At 34.5% G+C, this 26,838-nt stretch overlaps 2 protein-coding genes and 1 non-coding gene across 4 annotated transcripts; 1 reads left to right on the top strand and 2 right to left on the bottom strand.

Annotated features, from left to right (window-relative positions):
• Nucleotides 1-99: 99 nt before the first annotated feature.
• Nucleotides 100-17,590, bottom strand: LOC129290697 (N-terminal acetyltransferase A complex auxiliary subunit NAA15). Its single transcript, XM_054927574.1, is given in 27 exon segments — nucleotides 100-912; nucleotides 1,442-1,542; nucleotides 1,636-1,747; nucleotides 2,008-2,066; nucleotides 2,173-2,270; nucleotides 2,652-2,708; nucleotides 3,013-3,144; nucleotides 3,263-3,370; nucleotides 3,446-3,484; nucleotides 3,486-3,579; nucleotides 4,422-4,652; nucleotides 4,739-4,821; nucleotides 4,939-5,067; nucleotides 5,678-5,773; nucleotides 5,864-5,918; nucleotides 6,398-6,468; nucleotides 6,597-6,650; nucleotides 6,740-6,817; nucleotides 11,445-11,577; nucleotides 12,217-12,332; nucleotides 12,430-12,501; nucleotides 13,214-13,319; nucleotides 14,545-14,660; nucleotides 15,741-15,890; nucleotides 15,976-16,058; nucleotides 16,261-16,339; nucleotides 17,338-17,590. Coding segments are annotated over 27 exon segments (2,775 nt in total). The 5' UTR covers nucleotides 17,389-17,590; the 3' UTR covers nucleotides 100-640.
• A 2,338-nt stretch (nucleotides 17,591-19,928) lies between these two features.
• On the bottom strand, nucleotides 19,929-25,235 carry LOC129289768 (DNA-repair protein XRCC1). Of its 2 annotated transcripts, none has more exons than XM_054926524.1 (8): nucleotides 25,093-25,235; nucleotides 24,285-24,629; nucleotides 24,002-24,190; nucleotides 23,789-23,900; nucleotides 22,896-22,981; nucleotides 22,671-22,781; nucleotides 22,108-22,194; nucleotides 19,929-20,658 (listed from the first exon to the last, which is right to left on the bottom strand). In XM_054926524.1, exons 2-8 carry the CDS (start codon nucleotides 24,549-24,551, stop codon nucleotides 20,317-20,319), a joined length of 1,194 nt encoding a protein of 397 aa, XP_054782499.1. In that variant the 5' UTR covers nucleotides 24,552-24,629; nucleotides 25,093-25,235; the 3' UTR covers nucleotides 19,929-20,316. The 2 variants fall into 2 exon arrangements, with proteins under 2 accessions (XP_054782499.1, XP_054782500.1); XM_054926525.1 differs by having other exon boundaries at nucleotides 24,285-24,618; nucleotides 25,093-25,171.
• A 36-nt stretch (nucleotides 25,236-25,271) lies between these two features.
• TRNAS-AGA (transfer RNA serine (anticodon AGA)) lies at nucleotides 25,272-25,353 on the top strand. Its single transcript has one exon. It is a non-coding gene; the product is annotated as a tRNA-Ser (tRNA).
• The last annotated feature ends 1,485 nt before the right edge of the window (nucleotides 25,354-26,838 follow it).

Genomic DNA, 26,838 nt, shown 5'->3' with positions numbered 1-26,838 from the left:
CCTATATATATGATCCTCTTAAGAGCAATAGCAAAAATAATTACAACATAGGAAGCTTAGCTAGGCGCATGACGTCTAAAAAACTCCGCACAATAAATATCTCCTCAATGGATGTTTATCTAAGTCATTTATCAATCAGTTCCCTCTCAATAGTTTCCAACAGATGACTACAATACAATTGCAAGAACATAAAACTTGACTAAAATTCATCAGAAGCTAAAGCTCGGTCAAAAAAGTTGATTTTGATGCAAAATTTTCCGAGTTCATTGTTTATACATGATTGAATACGCTAACAAAATAAGCATGGTACAACAGGCTCGGTGTACGTATGTGCTGTTGGCTGGATCCAGAACCAGAAACCTGAAAAAATTCCCGTAGCTCTCTCCCCAATAGTTAAATGACAATATTGGAAGATGGTGCAAATCCTTGGAGCCCTGTACCATTTCTCTGGAAAATGGGGTGAACAAATGAAAAATTCACCCTAGAGCATAATTGACGTAAGATTATACACATTTGCAAAAGACATAACTTAGTTGAGAACGAGTAACTTGCTCGCAGAACTTGCCATGGCTTTGCTACAAAACTCAGTATGACCTATAGTCACAAATTGCAACTTGGGTCTATTCAGAGAAATGTCAAACTAGCCTGGTTTCCATGACCAACCAAGTGACAAGAAATTCTGTTTGCTCCAATATACGTATTCAACTTTGTCAATGGTGAGTTTACTAAATGCCTCTAAATTCCCATTTGATGTAATGGAGTTTGCATTTTGAGCACCCACTGAAAGGTTAGGACTCCCATTTTCAGCATTCTTACATATCTGATTCAAGATCGAGTTAGGACAGGCAGAGCTACGGCTGCCCTCAAAATATGTAGAATAGGGAAAACACTTTGCACAACATGTTTTCCATCCTGCAATAGTGAGCACAAATCTTAGTACCAGAAGCAAATCATATCATTTCCATTGATACATAAAAATCCATTATGAAGTTATATCATTAACAGGTAATACTTAAAAAGATAGTTCCTACTTCTAGAGCAATGAGAATGAAAACCATGAGATTTAAGTGCTTAATTATCTAATAAGAGCACCAAGATAAGCAAAAGTTCTGGTTATGCAACTTTTAATCTACCATTAAAACATTGATACAAGTTAAGGAAATTTTAAATCCATTACATTGATACAAGGTAAGAAATACAGAGAAGAGAGAATGAAAACAGAGAAACAGCCTACAAGTTAAGGAAATTTTAAAACTACCACATCAAATCTCTAAAAATTTGGCTAACTGAAGAACACAAATTAAATTCAGCAATTATGCCGGCACCTGAATTGGTGTCACTTCAAGTTGGGTGTCACCGAATATAGGTATGCAGGTGCATTGTTCAGTTGAATGTTTAGCAAAACGAAAACCTCAAAATTAGGTTAAAATTTTATACTCACTCGATGCAGTATCCTGCTCATCAAGGACTGTTTCAAGAAGTTTATGAACTGCAACACAGTCTTTAAGTTTCCACTCCTTGACTGGTCCCAGGGCTCCATTTCTGGGCAGGGAAAATTATTGCAAGTTTCATAAAATAGCATTACATAGATTAAAAAAAACAGAAAAAAACAAATGGGAAATAAAAAGCAAGTACCTTGGTACTAGATCATTGGTTAAGACTTCAATCAACTCTACAGCCTCTTTCTTTCTGTTGGGATCCAAAATGTACAACATTTCCGCAAAAGCAGCTCTATGCATCAAAGAATCTGCAAATAAGAGAGCCATCTAATAAGACAACATTGTAATCAAGCTTGAGCCACATTAGCCACCAACAAAAGCTGATTATTACAAAGAAATAGAGAGATGACTTTGAAAAATTCACAAGATACTGACTTAATTAGGCAGCCTTCTGAACAACAAGAGACAGCATAGTACACGCTACTCATGCTAGCATTGCTTGTCCTATTAGCACTAGGAACTCAAATAATATAAGGCATGAACTTGTAACAATAGCATTGACTACGACCTTCATGTTTTTCAAGGAAAGAGTTGTTTGCCTCGAAGAGAGATTTCTCATGCAATTGACTGTGCAAAAGGAATGAACAAGAGTTAGATCTAATCTCAACAGGATCAAGATTATTGTATACATTAGCCACGTAAATATGAAAAAGAAAAAAGTAAACATGAGAACCTAATGGTAGGGCGTTCAGCTTCTAAAACACTCCATATGAGTTTCTCACTGTCAGTCACGGGAGCATTCATGGACCCCACTTTATGGAAAAATTTAATCTGCAACAGACAGCAGATAAACGACAATTTTTTTCTTCAGGTAGTTGATAGAAACAGAAATTGTCACAGGAAAACACAATGAAGACATAGCAGAGAATTGCAAAACAGGAAAAAAGAAAAAAGGGGGGAGGACCTGGTGACAAATATGGAGGAATACTTTTTTTGATATCATATTCATAATGTCATATTCTTTACATGTGATTCATCATGCATATAACAATAGATAGACTAGACATGTACAAACAAATATGTGACAAGTACAATAACAACATAGATTGAAGCCCAGATGATCAAATATTTCGACATTTTTATTATTTTCATATATTATACATTGAAAATGTAAGCTTCATTAACCCACTAACTTAAGAAGAAATAACATACCAAGCAACGATGAGAATCAGGGTGTTCAGCATCCAATCTCAGCAACTGCTTCACAGCCTACAAGTCAATGAACTAGCATCAAATTGTACAATGGTAGAGGAAGCATGATATCAGCATACCATATGAGCTAAAATTAACAAAATTGAAATTTGGTTTTGTCAATGTTTAAATTCATTCCATGATGGATTTAAAATTTATGAATCATTTAAAAAAAAAAAGAAATAGAGCTCCCCCAAACCCTTGTAATGTGCTTAAAATAGCAAGACAATCTCAACTTTTAATACAGGTCAAGTATTACAAGCCTATTAAGGGTAAATAGGATAAAATGACTGATAAAGTTGAGTTCCTTTTTAAAACGAACCTGAAAGGCAAGTAAAATCTTCTGCTTTCTCATATATAATTCAAATGCAAGAAAGTGTGTCTCCAATGAATCAGACGAGTTCTTCTGCAGCAACTTCAAGTATTTTGTTGCTTCCGACAGGGGATCTTCAATCTAAGTGCAAACAAGATACAAATGAGACGGGAAAGTAGCTTTAAAATAGGTCTAAGCCAAAACAGACATCATATGAAAATGTGAATCTCAGTGGGCACTACAAGCAATGGAAATCAACCTGCAACAACTTTTCACCCCGTGGATCCGGATCAACAGGTTTTACATGCCGCTTTCCAGATTTTGATACACCACTGGTGCTTGACTCTTCATTCCTTCCTTCTGCCTCCTAAAAGGAAAATAAATCAATAGGTAAGCGGGGTTCCAACAATAAGTTCAGCAGAAGCTATAGAAAAGACAATACTTTCTTAGCTCGCGCTTCTGCCTTTTCTCTGTTTTTGCCTCATCTTCTTTTTCTGAGATGGAAGCAACTTGGACATATCTTCATCCTCCTCAGCTGCAGACTTTGGAGGAGAATCATACAATTTTATATAACATCTGCAGCTCATAAAAGCAGGACTTTCATTTAGGCTGAACTGTTATGGCAGTCACAAATTAACTCTTTAATGAAATTTGTGACAAAACTATAACATCCCGCTCAGCCTCACAATGGGAGTGGGAGCAGAAGAATTTGCATCTCAAACATAGAAGGAATGAAGAGCTTTTGACTTTGCTAGACAAATAACAAATTGTTAATGATTTGTATGGGTTTGTGCTTGGGCTCATCCACATGACCTAACTAGCTTTAGGCTACTTGGTTAGGATTGCCTCAAGCTTGTATAGCTTTCATATGTCTCATGGCTTTTAGATGTGGGACTCGTATTCTCCTACACTCCTCAAATGTAACTGGACTACACTCCTTCTCTGAGTCCAGTTATCATTTGGGCCCAATTTTATTCAGAGTAGGCTTGCACTCTTGAACCCAAGAGGCCTCAGGTCCTACATTTTTTTTAGTCCAATTATTGTCTGGGTCCAATTTTATTTTGCCTGGGCTTGCGTTCCTTTTTCTTCACTGTCTGGACTTGTATTCTTGAACCTAGAGGACTCAAGTCCTACAATTCTCTTTCTTTTACAGGTTTTGTATCTTACAGCAGTTAGGCCTTTACCATGTTAATTTTTCACAAGGGTTTGCACATGGGCTCATCCAAATCACTAAAATAGCAGAAGCTGCCAGGTTAGGATTGCCTCAAATTTATATAGCTTTCATATTTCTCAAGACTTTCAGATGTGAGACGTCTATTCTCCAACACACGTCACAGAATACTGCCAAACCTAACAACTCGTGCAATGTACTTATTAAAAAAAAAGAACAAAGCAAAGCAAAACAACAATTTATTCACCTGATAGCTCCAGCGGCTGCTTTATGAAAGTAGTCATGTGAGTGCAGTCTGTCTTGAAATGCAAGCATTTCCACATAAGTTCGCAAAGTCATTTTTCTTAAGCAGTATGAATGGAAATCAAACTGATCTTCAGTAATATCAGCATAATGCTTCTCCACTGCCAAAAATTTTTTGAGAGCCCGCCCAAGATCACCTTGACGGAAATAGCTTTCACCCGAGGCAAGCTCATACCTTTCAAAGATAAATGATAAGAAAAGTGCATTAAGTAGCAATATCCTTTGGATAATACCCAATGTTACACATCATCAGATACAGACCACATGCACTGCATGTCATGGAGATTGTTGTGCTGATCCCCATCCTTCGTGAACAAGACAGCAGTTTTTTCAGCCAAAGCCACCTTGTAACAATGGAAAATAAAAACAAAGTAGTCAGAAAAGGTAAAAGAGAATTTCACATGACAAACACAGTTCAGGCGTGAATACAATTCAGATTCAATGATAAGAAAGATGAAAACCTGATCAGCTTGCAGCATGCGCTTAACACATTCACTGTTGATATATCGATCAGCAAGATCCATGCATCTAGCTTCATCTGAAAACGCAGCAGCAGCAGCCAAATCACCAGCATGCTTCAGTATCCGGCTCTGGTATACAAAGACAAGCAAAAAAATTCAACAAAATTTTATGCATACTATTGACAATAAGGAAGCATCACTGCTGTGCTAACCAAGACTCTTTGACCTCAACTCAATATCACTCATCTGTGCCATCAAGTTTACAATTAGCTCACTAGTGATGGTATCACTTTAACTCTGTTTTTCTTAATTGATTTAGATGTCTTTTTCTATCATTTTTTTAACAAAATGTCTTTTTCTATCATGGAAGAGCCCTTTTATAATAACACTGACATGCTAATCTCAACAGATATTATCATGTTGACATGGTGAAGACATTATGGTTTATGCAATGGAAGAAAAACATTAGCATCTGAAATTTGAGCATTTTTTCACTTTACTGCTACATATAGCATAGCATGAGAGTTTAATAGGTAATCAAAGCATAGGTGGCTAAAGTAAGATGTTCTACACTACGAGTGCCAGAAGGCTAAAAGTTATCAGCCTATGCAAACAAGTGTTCAATTGTTATACTCCATTAAACAGAATACAAAGTTTATAATATCACAGAAGGATTTACGCAAAAATTAACTAGACCAAAACAAGAACATAACAAGAATCATTAGAGGTATGAACAAACCTTGACAGAATATAGATCAATAACAGTAGGCGTATGTTCTATAGCCTCATCAATTTTTGAAAGAGCAATTTCATGTTGGCCCAGTTTATCATGATGCTGTACCAGAATAGAGTTCAGAAGAGAAAACAAAAATAGAGGAATGCACAGAAAATGTATAGTAAAAATATCAAAAATAGGGTCACCAACCTGAGCCAATAAAAATAAAATCCACATGAGAGTTGAAGGGGGCTCATTTTCTAAACTGTATACAAGATAAATTACGGTTAGCATTCAGTAGAGGAGAAAAGTTCCAAAGCACAAAAACAAAGATGAAACAATATGACATGCTACATGTCTCTGCATTCGACATCCCAGTCCAGAGATTGGCCAACACATTGTGCACACAATTTTGCCTGGCCAAATCTGAAGCCACTTTATTGTGCCCATCATGTGCAGAATGCCATGGCTAAAGTGTCCAACTTTTCAACATGCAGTTATACTTGACATGCACGTTAATTTGTCTCAAACCCATAAAAATTAGACCTAAGCATTATATGACCTAAGATAAAACCTATCAATGCCCAAGTTGGTCTTTAGCAGATTGTCATTCTCATATTAGTCCAACACGATTGTAAATGTCCTTTAGTAAAACTCTATCTTCACTAATGGATCTTCAATAAGAGATCATTAAATGCTAACCAAACCTGCTACACATATTTATAATTCTTAGGCTTATCTTACCTCCCAGGGTATTGACCATTTGTCCTAACTGAATGCTCTAAGTCCAGAATAAGTCGTTCCAAAATGTCTGCCTGTTAGAGGCAATAAGATCAAACACTTTACTACCAAAAGGAAGCGAAATTTTCCACTAGCATATTATATTGTAGCCTTGAAATGATCCAAAATCTTTTAGCATTAGCAGAGAAATGATAAAACTAACCTTCCCAGGGTGATGGTACAATGGAGAAAGATCAGAGAACAGGGATGGAACCCCCTGAAAGTACCAAACAGGAAATATCAATTAGTTATGAAGGTACTTGACTAGAAGAGGCTATATGTTATTCAAAAAAGAATTGCATATACCTTAGTTAGGAGAGGCCTAATATAATTATCTGCTGCCTCTTGAAATTTTTCACCTTGTAGAAAATCAAGGGGTATTCTCTGGCAAACATAGAGATCAAATGGAGAATGAGTTCCATTCTAATATACGGACACTCCAATAAAATTGTTCATTATAAAACTATTGGAAAACCAGGTCACTATACTAGAACACTTCTATAGATGATGGATTCAAAATAATACCTGAAAAGTTTTCCCTCGTAATAACTACTAACCCAGATCAATCATAGATGGAACAAAAAACTTACAATAACTTTACTTTTCATGCCTAGTGATATTTCAAAACACTTTTCCTGTACATACCACATTCCTGTTTTGTAGCAAGGTAACAAGAAAAAAGAAGGGAGAATGGCAGTGAGGGCTCCCGGAGGAGAAAAAATAGCAGTAAAGGCCCAAAACAACTGAAGGTTCATTTATACACAAGTGAATCCATGAACTCGTAGTTGTGCATAGATGAACTTTCAGTTGTTTTTGGCCCTCACTGCCACTTTTTCTCCTCTAGGAGCCCTCACTGCCATTCTCCCAAGAAAGAAATCCTGGCCTTCTATGAAGTGCGTGTGTGCAACACGGTTCTGTCTCTCACTTGATCACTTCTTTTTTTGTTTTCATTATTATTATTTTTTTTGGGGGGGAGGGGGGCGCCGCTATGCATCAAAGCAAAATGGGGTACTAAAAATGAAGAAAATATATGCAGCATGAAAACTGAAACAAAGACACAAATGAAAATCTCTTTCTTTATACGGATAATATGCGAACACAGTAATTTAACTAAGAATTTACTCCCCGGGACACAATGAAAATACAATTCCTTTTCCATGATAACGAATAAAAACTGAAAAGAGGGGGAATGATAATTTCAGCAAAGTTTACATTGAGGAAGATAACTGAGTAGAAATGGCAACTCTACATTAAAGAACCTACAGATAAATGCACGAGTTTAAATTAATTCCGACAAAATTTGAATGCTAAAATTACTGATAAATAGTCTTAAGCTTTTGCTACCTATAAAGAATGAAATACTTCACATAAAATATATTTGAAAAATTTCATAAATTTCTTCCTGGTGCAATGCTCAAAATCTGAGAAATTATTATATTGCAGAATAAGGTTTCCGACACTAAGCTAAGTAATTTTCTAGAAAATATTTCTTATAAACCTCATTTAATAATTTTTTATTTTAGTTTTATGTAATATATTGACAATTCAGAGGTTAAGATAATTATTACTTAAGCCACCCACTCCACTTCCCAAATTATTCCAATCAAATGAATGTGCCATGAAGCCACTGTGAAGATGAAGCAGTGGAGCTTGATGAAGCCATGGTGTTGGAGTACGCAAAGGGCTTTACCCAAAGGGTTTTTGAGTTTTTAGTTTAATGAATAGTTAATAACCTTTATAGATTATATATATTCAAGATATATATTATATATTTTTATAGGGTCAACATTCATTTTTGCCCTTGAACTATTTTTGAATGAGCACTATCCTAAACTCTTTGCCATAGCAATGTCACCCTTGATGTTAAATTCCCTAACATTGACAGTAAATTTGTTGATAGAGAAATAAGTCTAACCCAACAAGCCAGGTGGATCCAAGTAGGTGATAAGATCTCAAATAGACTTCCATTAAAGATTTATCAGTGAACGGAAACCAGGACCGGATTGGCCAGTTCAACTGATAACCCAATGAACTAGGTAGTTGGCCAGTCCAGTTTATGAGCTAATCCAGGGTAGTGTCAACCCAGAGTAGCTCCTGACCAACTATCTTAACCGGGTCAATGACCAGTCCATTTTTCAGTAACTTGGAATTTATTCAAGAAGGAAGCCTTAGAAGATAAATTAAGTTTGATTTCATTATTTGAATTGGGAATATTTTAGGATAGAATTCAGGAGCTTTTATTTAGATATTTAGTTTTTTTAGGCTTTATTTAGTTTTTATTCAGTATTTTATTCAGATATAGATTTTAGAATACTTTATAGAGTATTTATTTAATTATCTAGTTATCTTGATTTCATTTAGTATTTTGAATTGTATTTGACTTTATAAATATGACTAGCAACTCAAAAGCTAGCATATCATCAATAAAAATAGTCTTTCAACTCTTTGGATATTCTACTCAGCGTGACTATTAAGAGAAGTAGAGAAGGAGATTCTTGTTTTATATCATCTTAATAGATTTGTTCCTCTCATTTCATTTTGTTACTTTTTTTCAGCACCTAACAGTAGGCTAGTGGAGAGTAAGAAGGGCAAAAAAGAGGTGACCTATCGGAAGATAGGTTGTTATTTCTCCCAATTGAAGACGTTGAAGACCATACTTACTGCACAGATCATTTGACAACTCAACTGACACCACAATATTCCCATCGATCCTGGTACCAACTTCTGATCCTCCAGCAATTGAAAGAACATCAGTGCGCATGTGACCACACACTTCAATCCGCATAATTACCAAGCAAAATTCACTAGCACTGACTAAAACGCTAAAGATTTCCAGAAATGGAAAACCCGAATAAATTGAACAAAGACCAAAAAGACAACAAAGAGCTCACAACAGATGAAGATGAAATATGATAAAGCAGAAAGAGAGAATGGAAAAGAGGGCAAACAAATGCAAGAGACAATGAATTTGGGGGAAGCACACAGAATCAAAGGATAGGAAATGGTGGTCTTTATTTATTTGTTTCAATGTTTATTTATCCATAATAATATAGGGATAATGTAGCTTTTACTCGCTGTTTGGTTGGAGGGAGAGGGATGAAATTTTCCCTCCCCTTGTTTGGATGGGACAAGGCAAGGAGAGTTTAGCAATATGGAGGGAAGGGAAAGTTTGTTAAAATTTAATTTTGCCTCCCCTCTGCTCAAAACCCTCCCTCCAAATTGGGGGGATTCCTCCCCCTTCCCTCCAATCAAACATAGTGTAGTCCCTCAATTTTTTCTCTTTTATCGATTTGATCCCTCAAGTTTAATATTTACAAATTTAGTCCCTTAAGTTTATTTTATCAACTTGATCCTTATTATTTAAAAATGATGTTAAAATGTTAAAATCTGCAGACATGGATAACAAAATATTGATGATAACCAAGCAAATTAACGAAAAGAAGTATAATTATTTAGGTGAGAAAAATATAGACTTTGAAATTTTAAAAAACAAGAGAACAAAACATAGTATAAAGACTTGATAAAAATCAAACAAATTTGAGGGTTAAGTTGTTCTCATTTAACTACATATGCATGCCAAGTCATTAATATAATTTACACATAAGATTATTTTGAAAGTCAATTTTTTTTTTCAAAACTTAAAGGACTCACATGATAATTTAAGAAAACATAAGGAATCATATCAATAAAAAATTAAACATGAAGGACCAAATCAATAACTAAGGTAAACTTAAGGGATTAAGAGTCTTTCATTATCCCTTATTATTATCGTACTAAATGAGATATGGATTCGTCAATCGTGGGGTTTCTGCTGCCTTTGCTTGCATACATCTCCCAATGCGTGTAGCCATTGTTGACGACATGGATGTAACCCCTCTGGCACCACGGCATCCCCTACACCAGCTACTCGCCAAAGTGGTTGAAGGCAATGGTAACCTACATGATAGAGTTCAACTAGTACTCGTCGCTATGGCCCAGCAACATCACCTCATTGTAAAGCGATTAGTTGTTGTGAAAAAGAATCGCCTAAGGTTGTTCGCATAGCTTCTAGAAGTTTAGAACTTGACATCAAGACAAACCAGCCACATCACAAGTGGGCCCCATGAGGCTATACAAACATTTTTATGAATTTAACATCAAGGGCAACATTGCAACGTTTTAATTACTTTAAAGGTAACATTGCTACAACAAAGAGTTTAGACATTGAGTGCTCTTCCAAGAATAACTTAAGGGCAAAATTGGATTTTAACCCTATTTTGTATAATTGCATATAGGACCTATTTGTTTAAGCTTTTTTCAAGAAAAAATATCTTATTTTTTAAAAAAAATCTATTCTGTAAGATTTAGGATGTTGATTTAAACTTCTGAAAACAATTAGAATCTAAAAAAAGAAAAAGATTTCTGATTTTAGCATCTCGAAAAAAATCTGTAAATGAGAGAAAATATCATAAAGATGCAAAGATACACAAAAATATCATAAAATTGTAAAATAACTAAATAAAAATCATTAAACAGAGATCCACAAAAAAATAAAATTTACAAATAACTAAATAATAACAACAACAACAACAACTTTTTCTTGTTATAACCCAACATAAAATAATGTCTATTGTTCATAAAATTTCTGTAAAATAAATCTCATTTTATAAAATCTCTAAACCATATAAAAATCATCAGTAATTTTTTAATATTAAATAGACAGGCCCAAAACATCCTTTATTATTGACTAAAGGAAAGAAAAATCCAGAAGGTTCGTGTAAAAGCACGGAACTGATTTTTTTATAATTAATAGTCCACGGTGGGAAGAAAACACCAAACACACAACACACAGCCAGAGGTAGCCAAAAGCATTTGTTAGAGCCATCACTGTTCATTTTGTGAGAGGAGACGATGATTAAGGCAGCTGGCTCACACAACTTTTGTACAATATATTGATGATTATTGTTTTGATGCATAACAATTATATTTAAGAAATTAAAGAGTATATAAAAATACAAGCATAAACTATTACCTTAACAGCAGAAGACCACTTATACTGCAGTCGAAGTGATTTGTATAATGCATCTAACCGTTCTATCTCATCAAGAGAATAACGGCCATTATCTAAATATAATCCAAGACATTTTTGAAGACCTTCATAGTATCTGAATAATAATATGAAGCAAAAGAAACAGATTTAGCTAGAGACTCTCAACCAGAGTAAATGGTAGACGGACATCCATAAAAAGATTATCAACCATGGGCAAAGAGAAAATGAAAAAAAAAAAGACCCCAAATGGTCTGATTAAATAACCTTCAGAAATATTTCAACATGATTATTCTTCACAACCCCGGAGACAAATGGGTTTTATATAACATATTATCTTTCTTCTATTGTTAAAATATAGACAGCATATTGTAACAAAAAGAATAGCGATGAAGATCAAGGTGAGTTAGTAGGAGATGCTCTAAGGTATTCAACAGGGTTGGTTCTTCCATCTAAATAGCTACCTTTTGGGGAAGGGTTCCTCATCCCACTTGAGTGGGCTCAAATAGATAACAATTCAGATCAAGTACAAAGTAAAGACTAACATCAATTTGTTCAAGGCATGGCAGATGAATAGTAATTATAATTGAACATTGAACAACATAAACAGAACCTTTAGATGCAAAAACAACTCCAAAGGAAAATACAAGTGTGCAAAATGAGACAAAAGCAAGGGGAAACATGAAAGGTACAAGGTCTTGATAGACTGTGCAGTTAAAAAAGTGCAACAAAGAAACTAAGTGGCCAGAAAGATCACCTATAATTGTCAGGATTCATAGAAAGTAAGGCCCGGTACAGTTTTTCACCTTCTCCGAAGCGACCAAGCTTGACTAAAAGAGATACCTCTTGCTCTTTATATGCAAGCTTATCAACCTAAAAGGAACACGAAGAGAAACAATTTAACTTTCCATTCTCCTTGCACTTAACCAGTTATATTATAAAACTAACCCGGTAAATAAAACATACATACAATTTTTGATTCCTTCTTGTGCAACTCCTCAAGAGCTCTCTCAAGCAATCCTGATTTCTCTAACAAGGAGATCTGGATAAAAATATCATCACATAAAAATACATTTTCAAATCAGTTTAAGACCAAAATTCATACCATTCGAAACTTTTAATATTCTTGACTATTCAGAATCAGGTGTAGAATTGACAGCCGCAGGATTTACATTTAATATTGCCATTTGAAATAGCCAGATATTTCCAATACATTTAATTAGTCAGTCCACGTAACTAGAGTAACGTGAAAGAGACCCATTTATCCAATAAAAATCATAGGATACTGGCTATAATGTCAAAATAATGTTCACTCTCAATACTGCAACAAAAGATCTTATGATCAAATTGATAAAAGCTTCAAAATATGATAAACTTAGCATCAACCACAAAATTGACTAATGGTCGATATAATTTACTCCAGTTTCTTTAGCAAGAATGGTTGGCTGTCTTAAGCCTTGATGTTAGTTACATGGGCATTCTTGTTATTGAAATCAAAGGCTATTCCAGATTTCTCAGTCCCTGGTTAATAATAAGTTTGTTTCTGGAATCTGGGCATAATAGCTTAAAGTTCAAAATCTTCCCATACAGTTTCTAAATACGTATATCAAATTATAAAAAAAAAAATTAACATGAAATAGTAAAAGACAATAAAACTTCCACTGGGTTAATGTAAAATACAGCTCAAACGCCTGATATATGAAATGGCATTAAACAAGAAACAGCTGAAGATAATGTCAAAGGGAAAACCTTACTTTATATAAAAGCATTTCCCCATGCTCACAACGTTCATTTTCTGGAGGATAATCATCTTCTAATGTTCCTTCATAAGCTTCTAGAATTTCAACAGCCTTGGACGCACTGTTACATATTAAAGAAGTCAGTACAAAAGACTGTCAAAAGAACCAAATGATTCTAAATCAATAAACAGTTAATAAAAGCAAAGCTAGTGTAGACCCTAGTAACATAATCCAAGCCTCCAAACCAAGCTACTGCAGTAAAGTAAATGAGAAATATCTCTCATATACATATATCTACATCTTTACACCATTAAAGAACCTTTAGGCTAAACACAGCAACAATTTTCTCCAAGCTATTCCCAAAGCAATTCATTGATAAATAGGAGGAAAGTGATACGGTATTTTTTTTTTTTAAAGAAAATTACAATGATCGAGAACATTCAATAATATGGTATCACAATATCCATGCCAAAATCATTTTGACATATGGCATTACAACCAAATTAGACACTTTCATTCCAACATACAGATTAAACATGTGTTGATAACCAACTATGTCAGTAACAGACTAGTGAGAATAACACAACTAATTTTTGTGAACAATGAAAGAATAAAAACCGTAACAAGTTCAGACCTCATAGTACAAGATCATAACTCCATGGATTGTATTATGATACTAAGTAAATAATCTCTTACAAAGTGGCATGATCAATTAAACAACATCCAATAACATGTTTTCTTAAGATGCCACAGATTAAGCAAAAGAAACAGTGCCAAACATGAGAGATAATCCTGAGATCCACATGTTAAAGGGTAATCATCAAGGCAGTTCACGATGTCATCATACAAAACCATTTAAATTTCCTCAATTTCCAAATTAGTGCTGTATACCCCAAAAATTCCAACATTGCAAGTGACTCCTGACATACAAACACCACTACCGCTCTAAATCATGGATTTTTCTTCGCAAGATCATGGATAGAAAACCAGAGAAACAACAATTACCAATAGCCTCTATTGGAAAATGGAAAACAAATTCTGACTCATCAAAGGCTCTTTCTGAGGATGGGGTGAGCGTAGACATCCAAAGGTAAAACCCTTTCAATGTAACAAAAAAATGGCTGCTTCTCTTGCTTTTATAATGAATAAATTAATTTGAATGAATGCAATAATAAGCTGATTCCATCAGCTTTGGGACATACATGTAAAATGCATTCATAGGCATGATCATACGAGAAGCAGGATTTTTACTCCTCCTCTTTACAGAGAATGAAAGTATAAACAGAACGGAACACAATGAACATCTAAAGTATACCAACACCTAAATCTAAGGAATAAGATAATACTTAGAGTTCAAATCGTGTGCAACAGCAAAGCCAATCCAGTTCATGCGATGATTTGGCTTCAGTGTCAGAAGTTGTTGTCTTGTCTCAACAAAGCCACTCAAATCTCGCATTTGAGCCTGAAGATGAGTAAGGATAAAAAGCACAAAATGAGAGAAAACAATAAATGCTGAAAGAATTCACTATATAAATACATTACATAGATACATTTAAGGGACCAAACCTACTTCTAAGATATTGTTTTTGGTCCAGTGGAAGACAGTGCAGCTGATAATTGATAAACCATTATTGGACGTTCTTCTAATAGCTTATGCTTTAGGATAAAAAGGTCCTTGACATAAAACCAAACTCTATAAATAAGCAGTCAAGATTTCAATTTGTGTTGCCACCATCCTTCTAATAAGAATAAATTTCAGCACCGTGTATGTTGGGCTTGAATAATGTCCATGCTTAAGGCTAAAGTGCTTCTTGGTAAAGGGCTTGTTAGAGATAATAATATAACCATTCTTAGCCCTTTTCCTAACAGCTTAAGCTTCCAGAATGTTATGATCCTCACCAATCAAGTTCTGTGTTCTTCCTCTTTTGCCATGTCTCTTAATATACTTCCAGTATGTAACCCTATCCCATAGTTACCTCTTGTTGGGCCATAGATTAGCTGAGTCCAAAACGAAGATAAATTACAAACTAGGTGAACAGGTTAGACGTATAGGTTTTTGGGGAGCTGTCCTTTGAAGTTTATGGAACTTTTCTTTTATAATTCTCTATATAAAAAAACAAAGGTTTTGCAAACAGAGAGACATGATCAACCACCAATCTGGTTAATCTAACACATTTAAGCCATAAATAATAATCGTAATACAACACAGTTTAATCCTGAAATGAATTTAAATTGACAACAAAAGGGCATTAATACTTTGATTTCTGAGTCAAGTAACTATCAACTCCGCTAAGAATTTTAAATGACCCAAGTATATTTACAAGAGTATACAGTCTAAAAGGCAAGTGAAGTAATCAGCAGAGCAAGAACAGAATTTTCTAAATTGATGAAACAAAACAGTTGAAATTGTCATATTCCTAACTATGACAGAAAAATGATACCCAAGTTAAAGTCTTTGCACGAGAGAGAGAGAGAGAGAGAGAGAGGATCTGAGTTTCTATGCTACAATTAAGCAAAGAGGCAAAAGGCATTAAATTGCTACCTGTAAGAGTGACAGGTCACGTAGAATTTCAATATTGTCAGGATCTATTTTCAGTGCATTTCGGTAGCACTTAATTGCTTCCCTATATTCTCTATCTGATCGATAAAGCAGACCATAAACATGCCAGCAAACATGACTTTTTAGGTCATTCTGCATCAGAACAAAAAATTAAGCTGCATTATCTGACAATGAATGAAAATAGGTTAAGGGTGTATAATCAAAGATAAAAGAAGACCTTTAGTCCCTGACGAACAAGATCATATGCTTCAGACTTACGATCCATGCAATTTAAAGTCAAACCCTTCATTGATAAAGTTTCTATCAACCAGAGGTGGATCAGACACAATAAGAAGATGGTCAGAAAAATATAATGAAGTATGCTCTAATTGAGTGTGAGGATATGAAGAGTGTAAAACTTGACAAACTATTAAAATTACGTTTCCTTGAGAGCCACTTAAAAGGAAAATGAATTGATTACAGGCCAGAAGTGAAAGCATGAGAAACAAACCAAAATGCTTACCTCCATGATCAGGGAATTTTTTTAAAATGGAATCAGCTGCTTTGAGCCCCTTTTTGTATTGTTTGGTTTCGTAAGATTTCTACAGGAACACAAGCAAGGAAGAATAAGCAACAGCCAACAGTTACGAAATTTTTTTTTTTTCTTTGCATAAAGATGTCGCTATGACTACGATCAACAAAATCTACTTAAATCCTTGCTCACGAACATGAACTTTTACACATTGATAAACTAAAAATTTCTAAAGGTTAAAGCACCAATACTTATATCAAGAAACCCAACCCTTTCTATGAAAAGGACCAAGAAGTAGGAATAAGAACGATGCCGTATTTTCCAAAGCAGTATATTCACTTAAAATTCTTTCTTTCTTTAAGAGAACACTCTTGGAAGTTGTTGAACGTGATCTCTTAATTAATAATATTTCTAAAAGCTTAATAAATGATAGAGCACAATGGCGTCTTGCAATCCATGTAGCCGACCCCACCTAGTGGGATAAAGGCTTGTTGTTGTTGTTGTTGTTGTTGTTTTATTTCTTTTACCCCTCTTTTAAGAGGTAGATAAAGCATTTGCATAGTACAATAACAACAGTAACAAATTATTTCCAGAAGGAATTTTCTCCACTATATATAATATCATAAAATTTGATCATATTCATTATGCATGGTATAACCACGTGATTTAGTTGGGTTGTCTGGGCAGGCACATTGACGACGATAAGCCCCCCACACTTAGATTGATCAAGGGAAAAGCCGTTCACGCTTCCTGCTGGCAGTACACTCAAACTCTAAAGCACCAAACTTTATTTCAACTGGCGCTAAATTCTGACAACCTTACGATACCCCAAAACCACAAAATTGAACTGAAGACCCCCAAATTAGTTCCTTTGATTTCACAGCAACAAAAAAAAAAACCATAACAAACTAATTATATAAATAACAGAACCTAGGGTTTTAAGATGGCAAAGCAATTGAGAAAGTAGGAGAAAGTGAGCAAACTTGGATCAAGCCACGAGAAGCAATCCAAAAATCTAAATAAACAGAAAATGAGAAACAAAGAAAAAAAAAATCGAAGGCTGCTTACAACAATAAGCTTGAAGAGGTTGGCCTCTTTAGGGGGCAGAGAAGCACCCATTATAGCGGGTATAGAGAGAAAGTGAGTTGGGGTTTATGGCGTATGAGAGAAAGCAGAACAAAGCGTCAGGGAAGGGAAGTGCGACAAGACAGAGAATGATGGCGTTTATCAGCAACCCTACTGTGAAGAAGAAGCTGAGACAGGAACGAGGATGCTGCAAAATGTGAAGAGTTAAAAAGGGTGCGCGCGTGTGGCCACTCAAAGATGCTGCTTCGCGTAATTGACCTTCCAATCGCGTGGGATTTCATCGGCAAAGACACTGAAAATTCTCTGCATTTACCGCCTGAAAAAATAGATTAAAACGTATAAATGACGGTAGACAAAATTATAAAAAAGCAAAAACCGTTCCAGAAATTATAATTTTTTATATTAAAAAATTAGGTGGATTGAGCTTGAACCTTCGGGGTGTGTGTGTCATTTTCTTTTTCTTTTCTTTCTTTCTTTTTTTTTTTTTTTTTTGCCAACGAGCCTATGGTAAAAGGACCAACTGTGTATCAACTTGACTCATATTTGTTAAAAAGGCATATATTATTATTATTATTAGAATCAATATTGCACCATGGCTAATTCATGACAGTATCACGATGAACCATCATTTTTCAAGCAGTGCCATGATACTAAAAATCTCCTTTTAGGTGTTTTTTTTTTATATGGTTATGTATCTGATTGAATCAAACTTGAATATTATCAGTCCAATCAGGGGTAATTTTTTTAAAAATATTTTTTAATTTACACAAAGTCAAATTCAAAACCTCGTGCTTAAATCACAGTATCCTCTTCCACCAAGACTAATATTCTTGATCCCTTTAATGTTTTTTAAGTATAAAATTGTGTATTACATTTAGTGGTATGGTGGATACAAAAACCGAGTTCTATCTGCTAAAGAATGAATGTCAAAAAATAGTTATCCTCCCTAATATTTATTTATTATTTTATTTTTTTGCAATTCTTAAAAAGGAAATGAAGAAGAAATAATAAGTACGAAAAGAGAAACTAATCTATATGTCTAAATCTATAGGAAGTGCGTCACAATATATATTCTTTTGTATTATTTATCGCAAATTAAGGTTTCACCATAGTATTTTTGTTTCGGCCAAAAGATCTATTATTTTTCCTATCTTTATATATATATATATATATATATATATATATATATATATATATATATATATATATATATATATAGCCAACTATTATTTTTCCTATCAGGTGAAAATCTACTCTCTCTTTTCTCAAAATTGGATTAATTAATAGAATCCACAAGTCGGGTGGGACTCAATTTTAGCCTGGAGTAACTATACTTGCTACTTGCTAGGATCTATCTATATATCTAACAATCTAATTAATTCATAAAAAATCATAAATAGTGCTACTTAGTACTCACTATACAACTCATATCATGTATAAATAACACTATCTTATTAACAACAACAACAAAAAAGATAAACTATGCATATTTAAATTTTATCTGGATTAAAACGTTAAATTATCTACATACATACTACTGCTGCCCTGTCATTTCATTTAATCTTCCACTATCACAATTTTTTAAAATTGTACACGTCCAAATTAGTTCATAATATTCCTGATTTAATTTTAAATTCTATCGTTTTGATTTTAAATTTTATCTGGATTAAGACATTAAATTCTATCATTTTGATTTCAAAAATATAAGACTTTTTTTAAGAGTTGGATGTTAAAAAATGTAAAACATTTTTAGCTTTTCAAGTTGTAATCATTGTCTTTTTTTAAAAAATACCCTCATTCATAGTGACTTTTTATTTATTGTAAAATGTTTAATAGAGATAAATATGAAAAAATAACGTTAGTTTGAAAGTAGATAATTATTTTATTGAGAGTGAAATTCAATTTAAAATATCTTACATTTTTTAACGGAAGGAGAGAGTATATACTATTGCTATCCTGTCATTTCATTTAATCTTTCACTATCACAATTTTTTAAAATTGCACACTTCAAAATTGGTTCATAATATTCCTGATTTAATTTTAAATTCTAGCGTTTTGATTTTCAATGTTTGGCTTAATCACTGGGAATTTAAGATGTCTGCATGTCGACACACCTTATCTTTCAAAAATAACCGTGACCTAGTTATGAATCGTTATACTGTCTGTATTTCTCGCTGTAAAGTCAAAGCATATTTACAACTTTAGATAGTGCAGTCACTGTACCTAACATGCAACACTTTCATTTTTCAAATATAGATTACCTAAATCTGGCAAATACACATATACATATGGCTTACCTTAAAAAGTTGTATAAAAGAAAGTGAAAATACTTTTCCAGTTCCAACACAACTAAATTATATGTTTATTCACTTTTTGCTTCTTTGAGAATAAAAATAAATAAATCAAAATAGCATATAGATGAGGGTCCAAGATGCTGCTCATGGCCACGGGCCACCACAACTACGTATCTTGAGAACACAGCGCTTAAGCATTAAGCGTGCATGCCTACTTTTTTTTTTTTTTTTTCCTTTTTGGCTCCTTTCAAGCATTAAGCCAAGATCATTTAGTTCAAGTAGCATCAAAGTATCCTTGTGATATTCACATCTGGGGTTCAAGCTGTGTCCGTGAATGTTCTAGCGCTTGCAAAATAAAAACACAAAAAATGAAATGAACGTCAAGAGGTTAAGTAATAGGGGGAAAAGGATATGAAACATGCATGTATGAACAATTTGAGGATTTGAAAGGCTTTGCACCCTAACCACTAACGTAAAATTGAGGATGAAAAAGAACACTAGCGTCCGGCTGTAGAAGATACAATTGGGGTGTTTCAAGGCCGATTGAAGAGAACAACAGAGGCCACCCAAATTCCATCCCTCCATTTTTTTTCCTAAGGTATCAAGTTCTGCTGATAGCCAGTCACGTCCAAATAACAGCTCCACATCCTTAAGGCGACAAATTCAATCAGCTTTTACATGATGTAGAGGCTAAATTCTTGTATGCAAGATCTATTTCCTCTTCAGTCATCTCAACTGTCTCATCACTGTCATATTCAGGTGCACCAGCAGATTTGGCTTTTGTTCTTCCATTTCGGTTAGTCTGTTCTTTATTTCCCCTAGACTTCTTTCTCCGCTTATCATCTAAATTGTCAAGTTCCGCCTCATATATACGTTTACACTCCACTGCCTGTTTGTATAAATCTTCCTTTGATACCGAGGCTGTGTTGTTTCCTGAGACATCAAATTTGGCCAGCTCCTCAACTACACGAGGAATGAAGTTCCACTCCTCAGTTGCTTTACAGATATCCTGATGAACGTATTTAATAAGCTCAAAAGGCCAAAATCAACTAGCAGTCCAGTCAAGTTTAGGCTAGAAAAATAGCAGGCAAGTTGTATATTATATTCTATCAATAAAATAATGATGTATCTTGCATTGAAACTAAAAGTAGCATGTAAATTGAACAAATCTACAGAAAAATCAGTGCCATAATAAATTAAGAAAGATGAGCTGAAAGGGACATATATAAAAGCGCCTATTGTCAGAACTCAACTATACAAGTACAATAAAATGTTCCATGGGCCGCAAAATATGAGAAGAAAGGTGCGAGGAAAAGCTCCGGCAGGAGAAAGCAGGATTAAAAGAATCACTCTAATGCAATTTAATGACTAGATCTTATTATTATTAGTTACAAAGTCAGACTTTCAACCATTCAAAATGTAGGGAGGAATGGCAGGCAACTAATGTAACATATGAAATGGGGTAGGTAATAAGATTTTATCAAGAGAATGTGAACTACCAAATACTGCTTGGGTTCATGCGAGAAAGACAGAAGTTATTTAACATAAGGTTTTGTTTGGTCCAGACTAAGGATTTTTAATGGACTAAAAATAAATATTGGAAAATGAAGTTTTGGTATACATGTGAATAGAAACAAAAAAATTTATTAAGCAAAGTGTGGTAGTATAAAAATAATAAAAGAATGGAGATGAATAAAATGTAAAATACTGGAATACCTCTCAAAATAAAAGTATAAAAGAAGGGAGCTTGGCGCAGTTTTGGAATTTGACCATGGTTTCCTTGAAGCATAGCAGCATTTCATTCATGAAATAATGGAAAATTTTGGTTGTACAGCTTTCCTGAGCCAATGGGCCAAGGAGTCCAATTCATGCATGCTAAACAAGTTTTTATGGGAATCCATGACTCCTTCCCTTTCCTATAGTCGTGTTTCCATTGAATAAAATGTAACCTAAATCTTGTCTGACAAGTAACTAATTATATGATAATTTAACACTACCTCCAAAAACTTTGACATGTTCACATTCCTTTATTTCCAAATTAGCTTGAAGGGCTTCTTTTATCATCTCACCGCAAGGCAGTAGCTTTGCAATTAATTGTTTAGTAACAAAAACTGATATTTATATAAAAATAGAATCGCCCACATAGCACCTGGAAAGTGTTGGACCATATTTTAATGATTCGAGCCTTCAATGTTCTGTGTACAGTGAACCCTCAGACGAAATCGTTGAATGAGAACAGAACTTTGTGCTCTATATTTCTCAATGCCAAACTCTTCTGAGTCAGCAAAATTTTAAATGAAAGCGCTGCATAAAAGATTATAATCTACGTATGCATGAAACAATTAATTATACTTACATTCCAAAGTGGATAGAATAAGCCAGAAAACAAGTTTCTAAATTGAAAAAGTAACAATCATCTTGAAAGGGAGAAAAGAAAAGAAAAGAAAGAAAGAATAACCTGTTTTTCCTTGAGGGAACTGGTTACATCTTGCAAGCAAGTAAGAATCCCCCCTGCAGCTATTTTCACTATCTCATCTTGGTCCGGCTAAAACATAAAGTAGAATTAAGAGCAGGCCAATATATGATATTAAAAAAAATCTTAAGCACAACTTAATTGCTATGATAGATAGTTACTGCTGTCGAGCATTTAAAAATACAAGCGTTCTATAAGAAAATGAAAATAATAGCAAGTGAATAAGTAGACAAAAGAGAATGTTTTCTTACAAATGCCTTTGGACTCTTTGATTGCTAACGCATATTACATTTTATCTAGGGTCAGAAAACATTTTGGCAAAAGGGAAACATCACTTTGACCAAACATATTAATCAAACACATGATAAAACAGCAGAGTTTCAGGCTTCACAAAAAAGAGCAAATATTACAAACTACTATGGCAAATCAAAATTTAAAAGAGAGAACATCAAGGAATGGTTTGTTTAAAGGATACAAAACTCAAGTGAGACACAAGTTGCGGACTGCCAAGTGCCAATAGAGAGATGTGGAAGAGATCACTTAGTTACCTTTTCTTCTTGACTCTCCAGCCACTCAATTGTTCTATTCAAGTCCTCAATAGCCCACTTCTTCATTTCAGAAGCAGAAAAGCATTTCTTAAAAGGATCAATTTTATTTCCCTGGAAGCATGTCATGAAACATACAAATATATCATGCAAACATACAAAATTAAAATTTAGAACTATTATTCCTGGAGCCCAGGCATTGTAGCTTACAGAAAGGTCAGCTTTTACCTTTAATTTTGTTGAGGTAGATGACGTTGAAGGTGACCCTCTCTCAATATGCTTCGGGGATTTGTTGGGAAGGGATGATTTTTGACCTGCAAGTATTGATGAATTCATATGGACAGAAACAACTCATCAATACGTTAAATATAAACAACAGGCTATGAGTTTCAGCACATTACTGTCGTGCCTAAATGTACTTCCAACAAAGAAAATGAATGTACAGATGACCCTTAAAAAGTATATGTATTCTTTGTCATTTCTAGAGAGTTTCAATTTCATATGTAATACATTATATCACTAATATATAATCTATCGGTTAAAATTTAAATCAGCCGTATTATTTTACCATTTATTTTTGGGGAAAACATTTCATGGAGATTCTGATGCTCCCTTAATTTATAAGGACATAAGCCAAAACAGAAAACCAATTGCTTGAGTAAATTCCAAAAACTATCATGTGGAATAGATTAAGGTAAGGAGAAGAATGATAACTAATAATTTCTAACGGCCACATCAAGTGACAATTGATAAATTGATATCAGTCCTTACAAACTCCACTATTTATATGACATAGGTCAAAACAAAGTACTTCAGTAAATTCTAAAATCTGGTAGAGAGAAAGGCAAGAAGAGTAGTACCCAATATAGTTCATTTCCAGCATTGCGTTTAAATTTTCAATTTTCCTTCATCACAGGATACTAAAAATGAACAGACAACACGTTCAGATGTAAAACTTAATTTATAAAGAAGCCTGCTATTTTCACTGCTTTCTGAATCACTCAAATATTTTGTACAATTGAGATGCAGGCAGCAACTGGTGTAAGTTGTAACATTCATTTAGATGTCAGCCAAAATTTTGACATGAGGTTCTAAGTATAGTACACATACAATTATATTACCTTCATCTACTTCTTGTAATTTATCCACTCTACGCCATGGTTTCCCAACATGCATGAGGTAACTTTCAATATCTATGAGCTTCTTTTGGGTGTAACACTCTAATATCCAATCCTAACAGTAAAAAATTGAACAAAATAAAGTTTAGATTATGTTGAAACTTGTCAAACCTTTGAAAGCATACAAATTATCCACATGCAAATAATTAGGTAGACCTTCGAAACAATTGTTCCACAATCAGCTTCAACTTGTCGAAACTTGGGTGTATTAGGAAAAGCACAAACCAAGAGAGTGCAATCTGAGTTCCAGTCAGGCTTATATTCTGCCCCCATTTCCAGAGCATGGGACCTCAACATGCTGCGCTCAGGATTGACAAAACCAGACAGCACAAAAACTACCCCTTCCTGTACATTAAAAGTTGTATTACCTCAGCGTTGACAAAGAATACAAAGACAAATCCATGAAGATCATCAGTTGAAAGTATATTATTGAAGATACCAGAAGTTTGGAGAAGCTTTTTGATTCCAAACTAGAAGCAGTAGATTTTCCACTATTTTCAGCTTGCTTGGAAGTTGTCCTGACTAATTGCTCTCCGCTCTTGTTGGGTGTCTCACACTCATAAGATTTCTCATCCTCACCATCCCCCATTGATTTCTTCCCACAACTTCCTTTCTCGTTTTCCCTTGATGTTATCCATGAGGGCAGGTTCCGCTTTGAACCTCTACTATTATTAGCGTCGTTTGGATTTGCTTTACTATTGGACATGACAAAACACACTGAAAGGTTACCCAAGTGCGGGAACTCAAATTCCTCGTCTGGACGACATAGAAACCTGTGCAGGAGCTGATCGAAGTGAAAAAAGAATAAGAGAAGGAGAAGAGCATCAAAAGGATTCACCTTAATGGACTTCAAAACTGCTTTGGCTATGACAGAAACAACTAGCATTACATAATAATTCGAAGTACAATTTCACTACGTATCCGGTGTGCACACAAATTGTTAAATAAGTCCCCCGCCCCCCAAGTTTCTGGTAGGAGCCTAAATGGGTAGCAGGATACAGCCAATCCAGAGAAATGGGGAAAAGGGTGGGAAACATGAGATATTGTATTCAGTTGTTATAAAATAGAAAAGGAAATTTAAGACAATCATTGATCAATGCAGAACTCTCAGAAGCATCGTCCAAGTAAAGCCGCAACACTTGAATCTTAAAAACCAAACTAACAAGAATCGCATGAACGATCAGAAAGAGGAATGGATTAGAGTTTGAGAATATATGGGGCATGAGAAAATGAAGAGGAAAACCTACCTGTCCTCTCTCTTTGCTCTTCCTCCTTCGTCGCTGCGACTAGTAAACGAGTCTGTCCCCTGCTCAGCTCCATTCCGTTCTTTGCCTGACGAAGACGCGGACAGCAGTGGTTCATTTTGTGGTGCGCAAGGTACAAAATACGACTAAAGATAAATGTATGATGTCTTTCGATCATCGCAGTGGACGTGCCGGAGTGGTTATCGGGCATGACTAGAAATCATGTGGGCTCTGCCCGCGCAGGTTCGAATCCTGCCGTTCACGCTTTTGCAATTCGGACCAAAGGGTTATAAAATACTAAAATGCCTCTAAGTCCATGAAACAGTTAAGATATTACACAGCCTCTCAATATAAGCACCTTTTTATGTTAAATTACCATATTATCCATCAGTCCTAAATCCTATCGTTTCCTCTTCTCTATTGATAGCCTGAGCCCTGAATCTTTCTCATCTCTTGCCGCCGAGAACTTATGATTGTTCTCATTGTTTGGCTCCAAACCAGAGCTTCAGCGCTCTCCTGCTGCGCAACACAATCCCTGCTTTCTTCCTTCTCACTCATCATCCCTTGTCTCCCTTCACCAATCCCGTGAAGCTCTTTCCGGGAGAATGTAAGGAATGCTCGTCTTTTTTCTCATACATTCCTTCTTGGGTTGTTTGGTTTCCTTGAATCCGAATGTGGGGTGAACGAAGTTTGTCTTCCTTTGTGCCGGGTTTGATCATCTCAAGTTCTTTTATTTGGAATTTGCATGATTAAATGAATTGTTATGGCCGTTTTTGTTCTTTTTTTCCTCCCGAAATTTTGGTGCAAGTCAGTCAATGGAATGAAATGTGGTTTTCACTAAGAAATGGAATTAAATAAAAAGAAGGGCATGTGATTTTTACTAAGAAATTAATGTGATTTTTATTTAGGGTATGTGATTTTCAGATATCATGTGGAGAATTATTCTTATCTCGACTCCCTTCTTGACGGTGCAGTGAGCATGAAAGTTCTCAGCGGTGCTGGGATGACATTGGTTGAGAGTTTAGAGTCCAGAGCAAGCAAAAGTGATAAGGACATTTTAGGATTCAAGACGGACAACATGGCAATTGAATTTGGAAAATTATTTACGTCGGGGACCATAGGATTTCGGAGTACTTCGAGACAGGAGTTGAGAGTATTTTGCAATTTTTTTATGTGACTTTAGAATAATTCTTCCTAAAATTATTGCTAAATATTTTCTTCCTTAAAAAATATAAAATATTTTTAATTAAATCTCACATTTAATAAAATAGTAACTTATTTTTAAACTAATATTATTTTTTCATGTTTATCTCTAAGTAATAGATTGTTTTACTTTAAAATAAATATAAAATAACTATTTAATAGGGACACTTTTTAAAAAAAGACAATGATTACACCTTAAAATATTAAAAGTGCCTTATATTTTTTAACATTCAACCTCTCAAAAAATACCTTACAACTTTTAATGAAAGAAGTAATTGTAACATCTTGATTTTTAATTCCCTAATTTACTAAAATTAATAAGGATAATTAAGTAAGTTATTGTGGTGTGTGGTCAGAGGAAAATAATTAGTGTTTTTAGTTAGAATTTCAGGTATAATTTAGATTTAAAGTGAAATTGGGTTATTTGAGAATCAAAAAGTGGAGAAAAACAAGTTAAAAAACCTTTGTGCCACATGCTGCAGCGCACAGGGCCATCGGGTAAGAATTTTCCTTCTTTGTACCACATGCCGCGTTGCATGGGGACAA

Source organism: Prosopis cineraria, unplaced genomic scaffold (genome assembly GCF_029017545.1).
Source record: "Prosopis cineraria cultivar Desert tree isolate PC_DT_omini unplaced genomic scaffold, ASM2901754v1 PC13, whole genome shotgun sequence".
In the NCBI taxonomy this organism is placed as follows: domain Eukaryota; kingdom Viridiplantae; phylum Streptophyta; class Magnoliopsida; order Fabales; family Fabaceae; genus Prosopis; species Prosopis cineraria.
The sequence above is the reverse complement of the archived record's forward strand: the minus strand, read 5'-3'. Positions and strand labels throughout refer to the sequence as shown.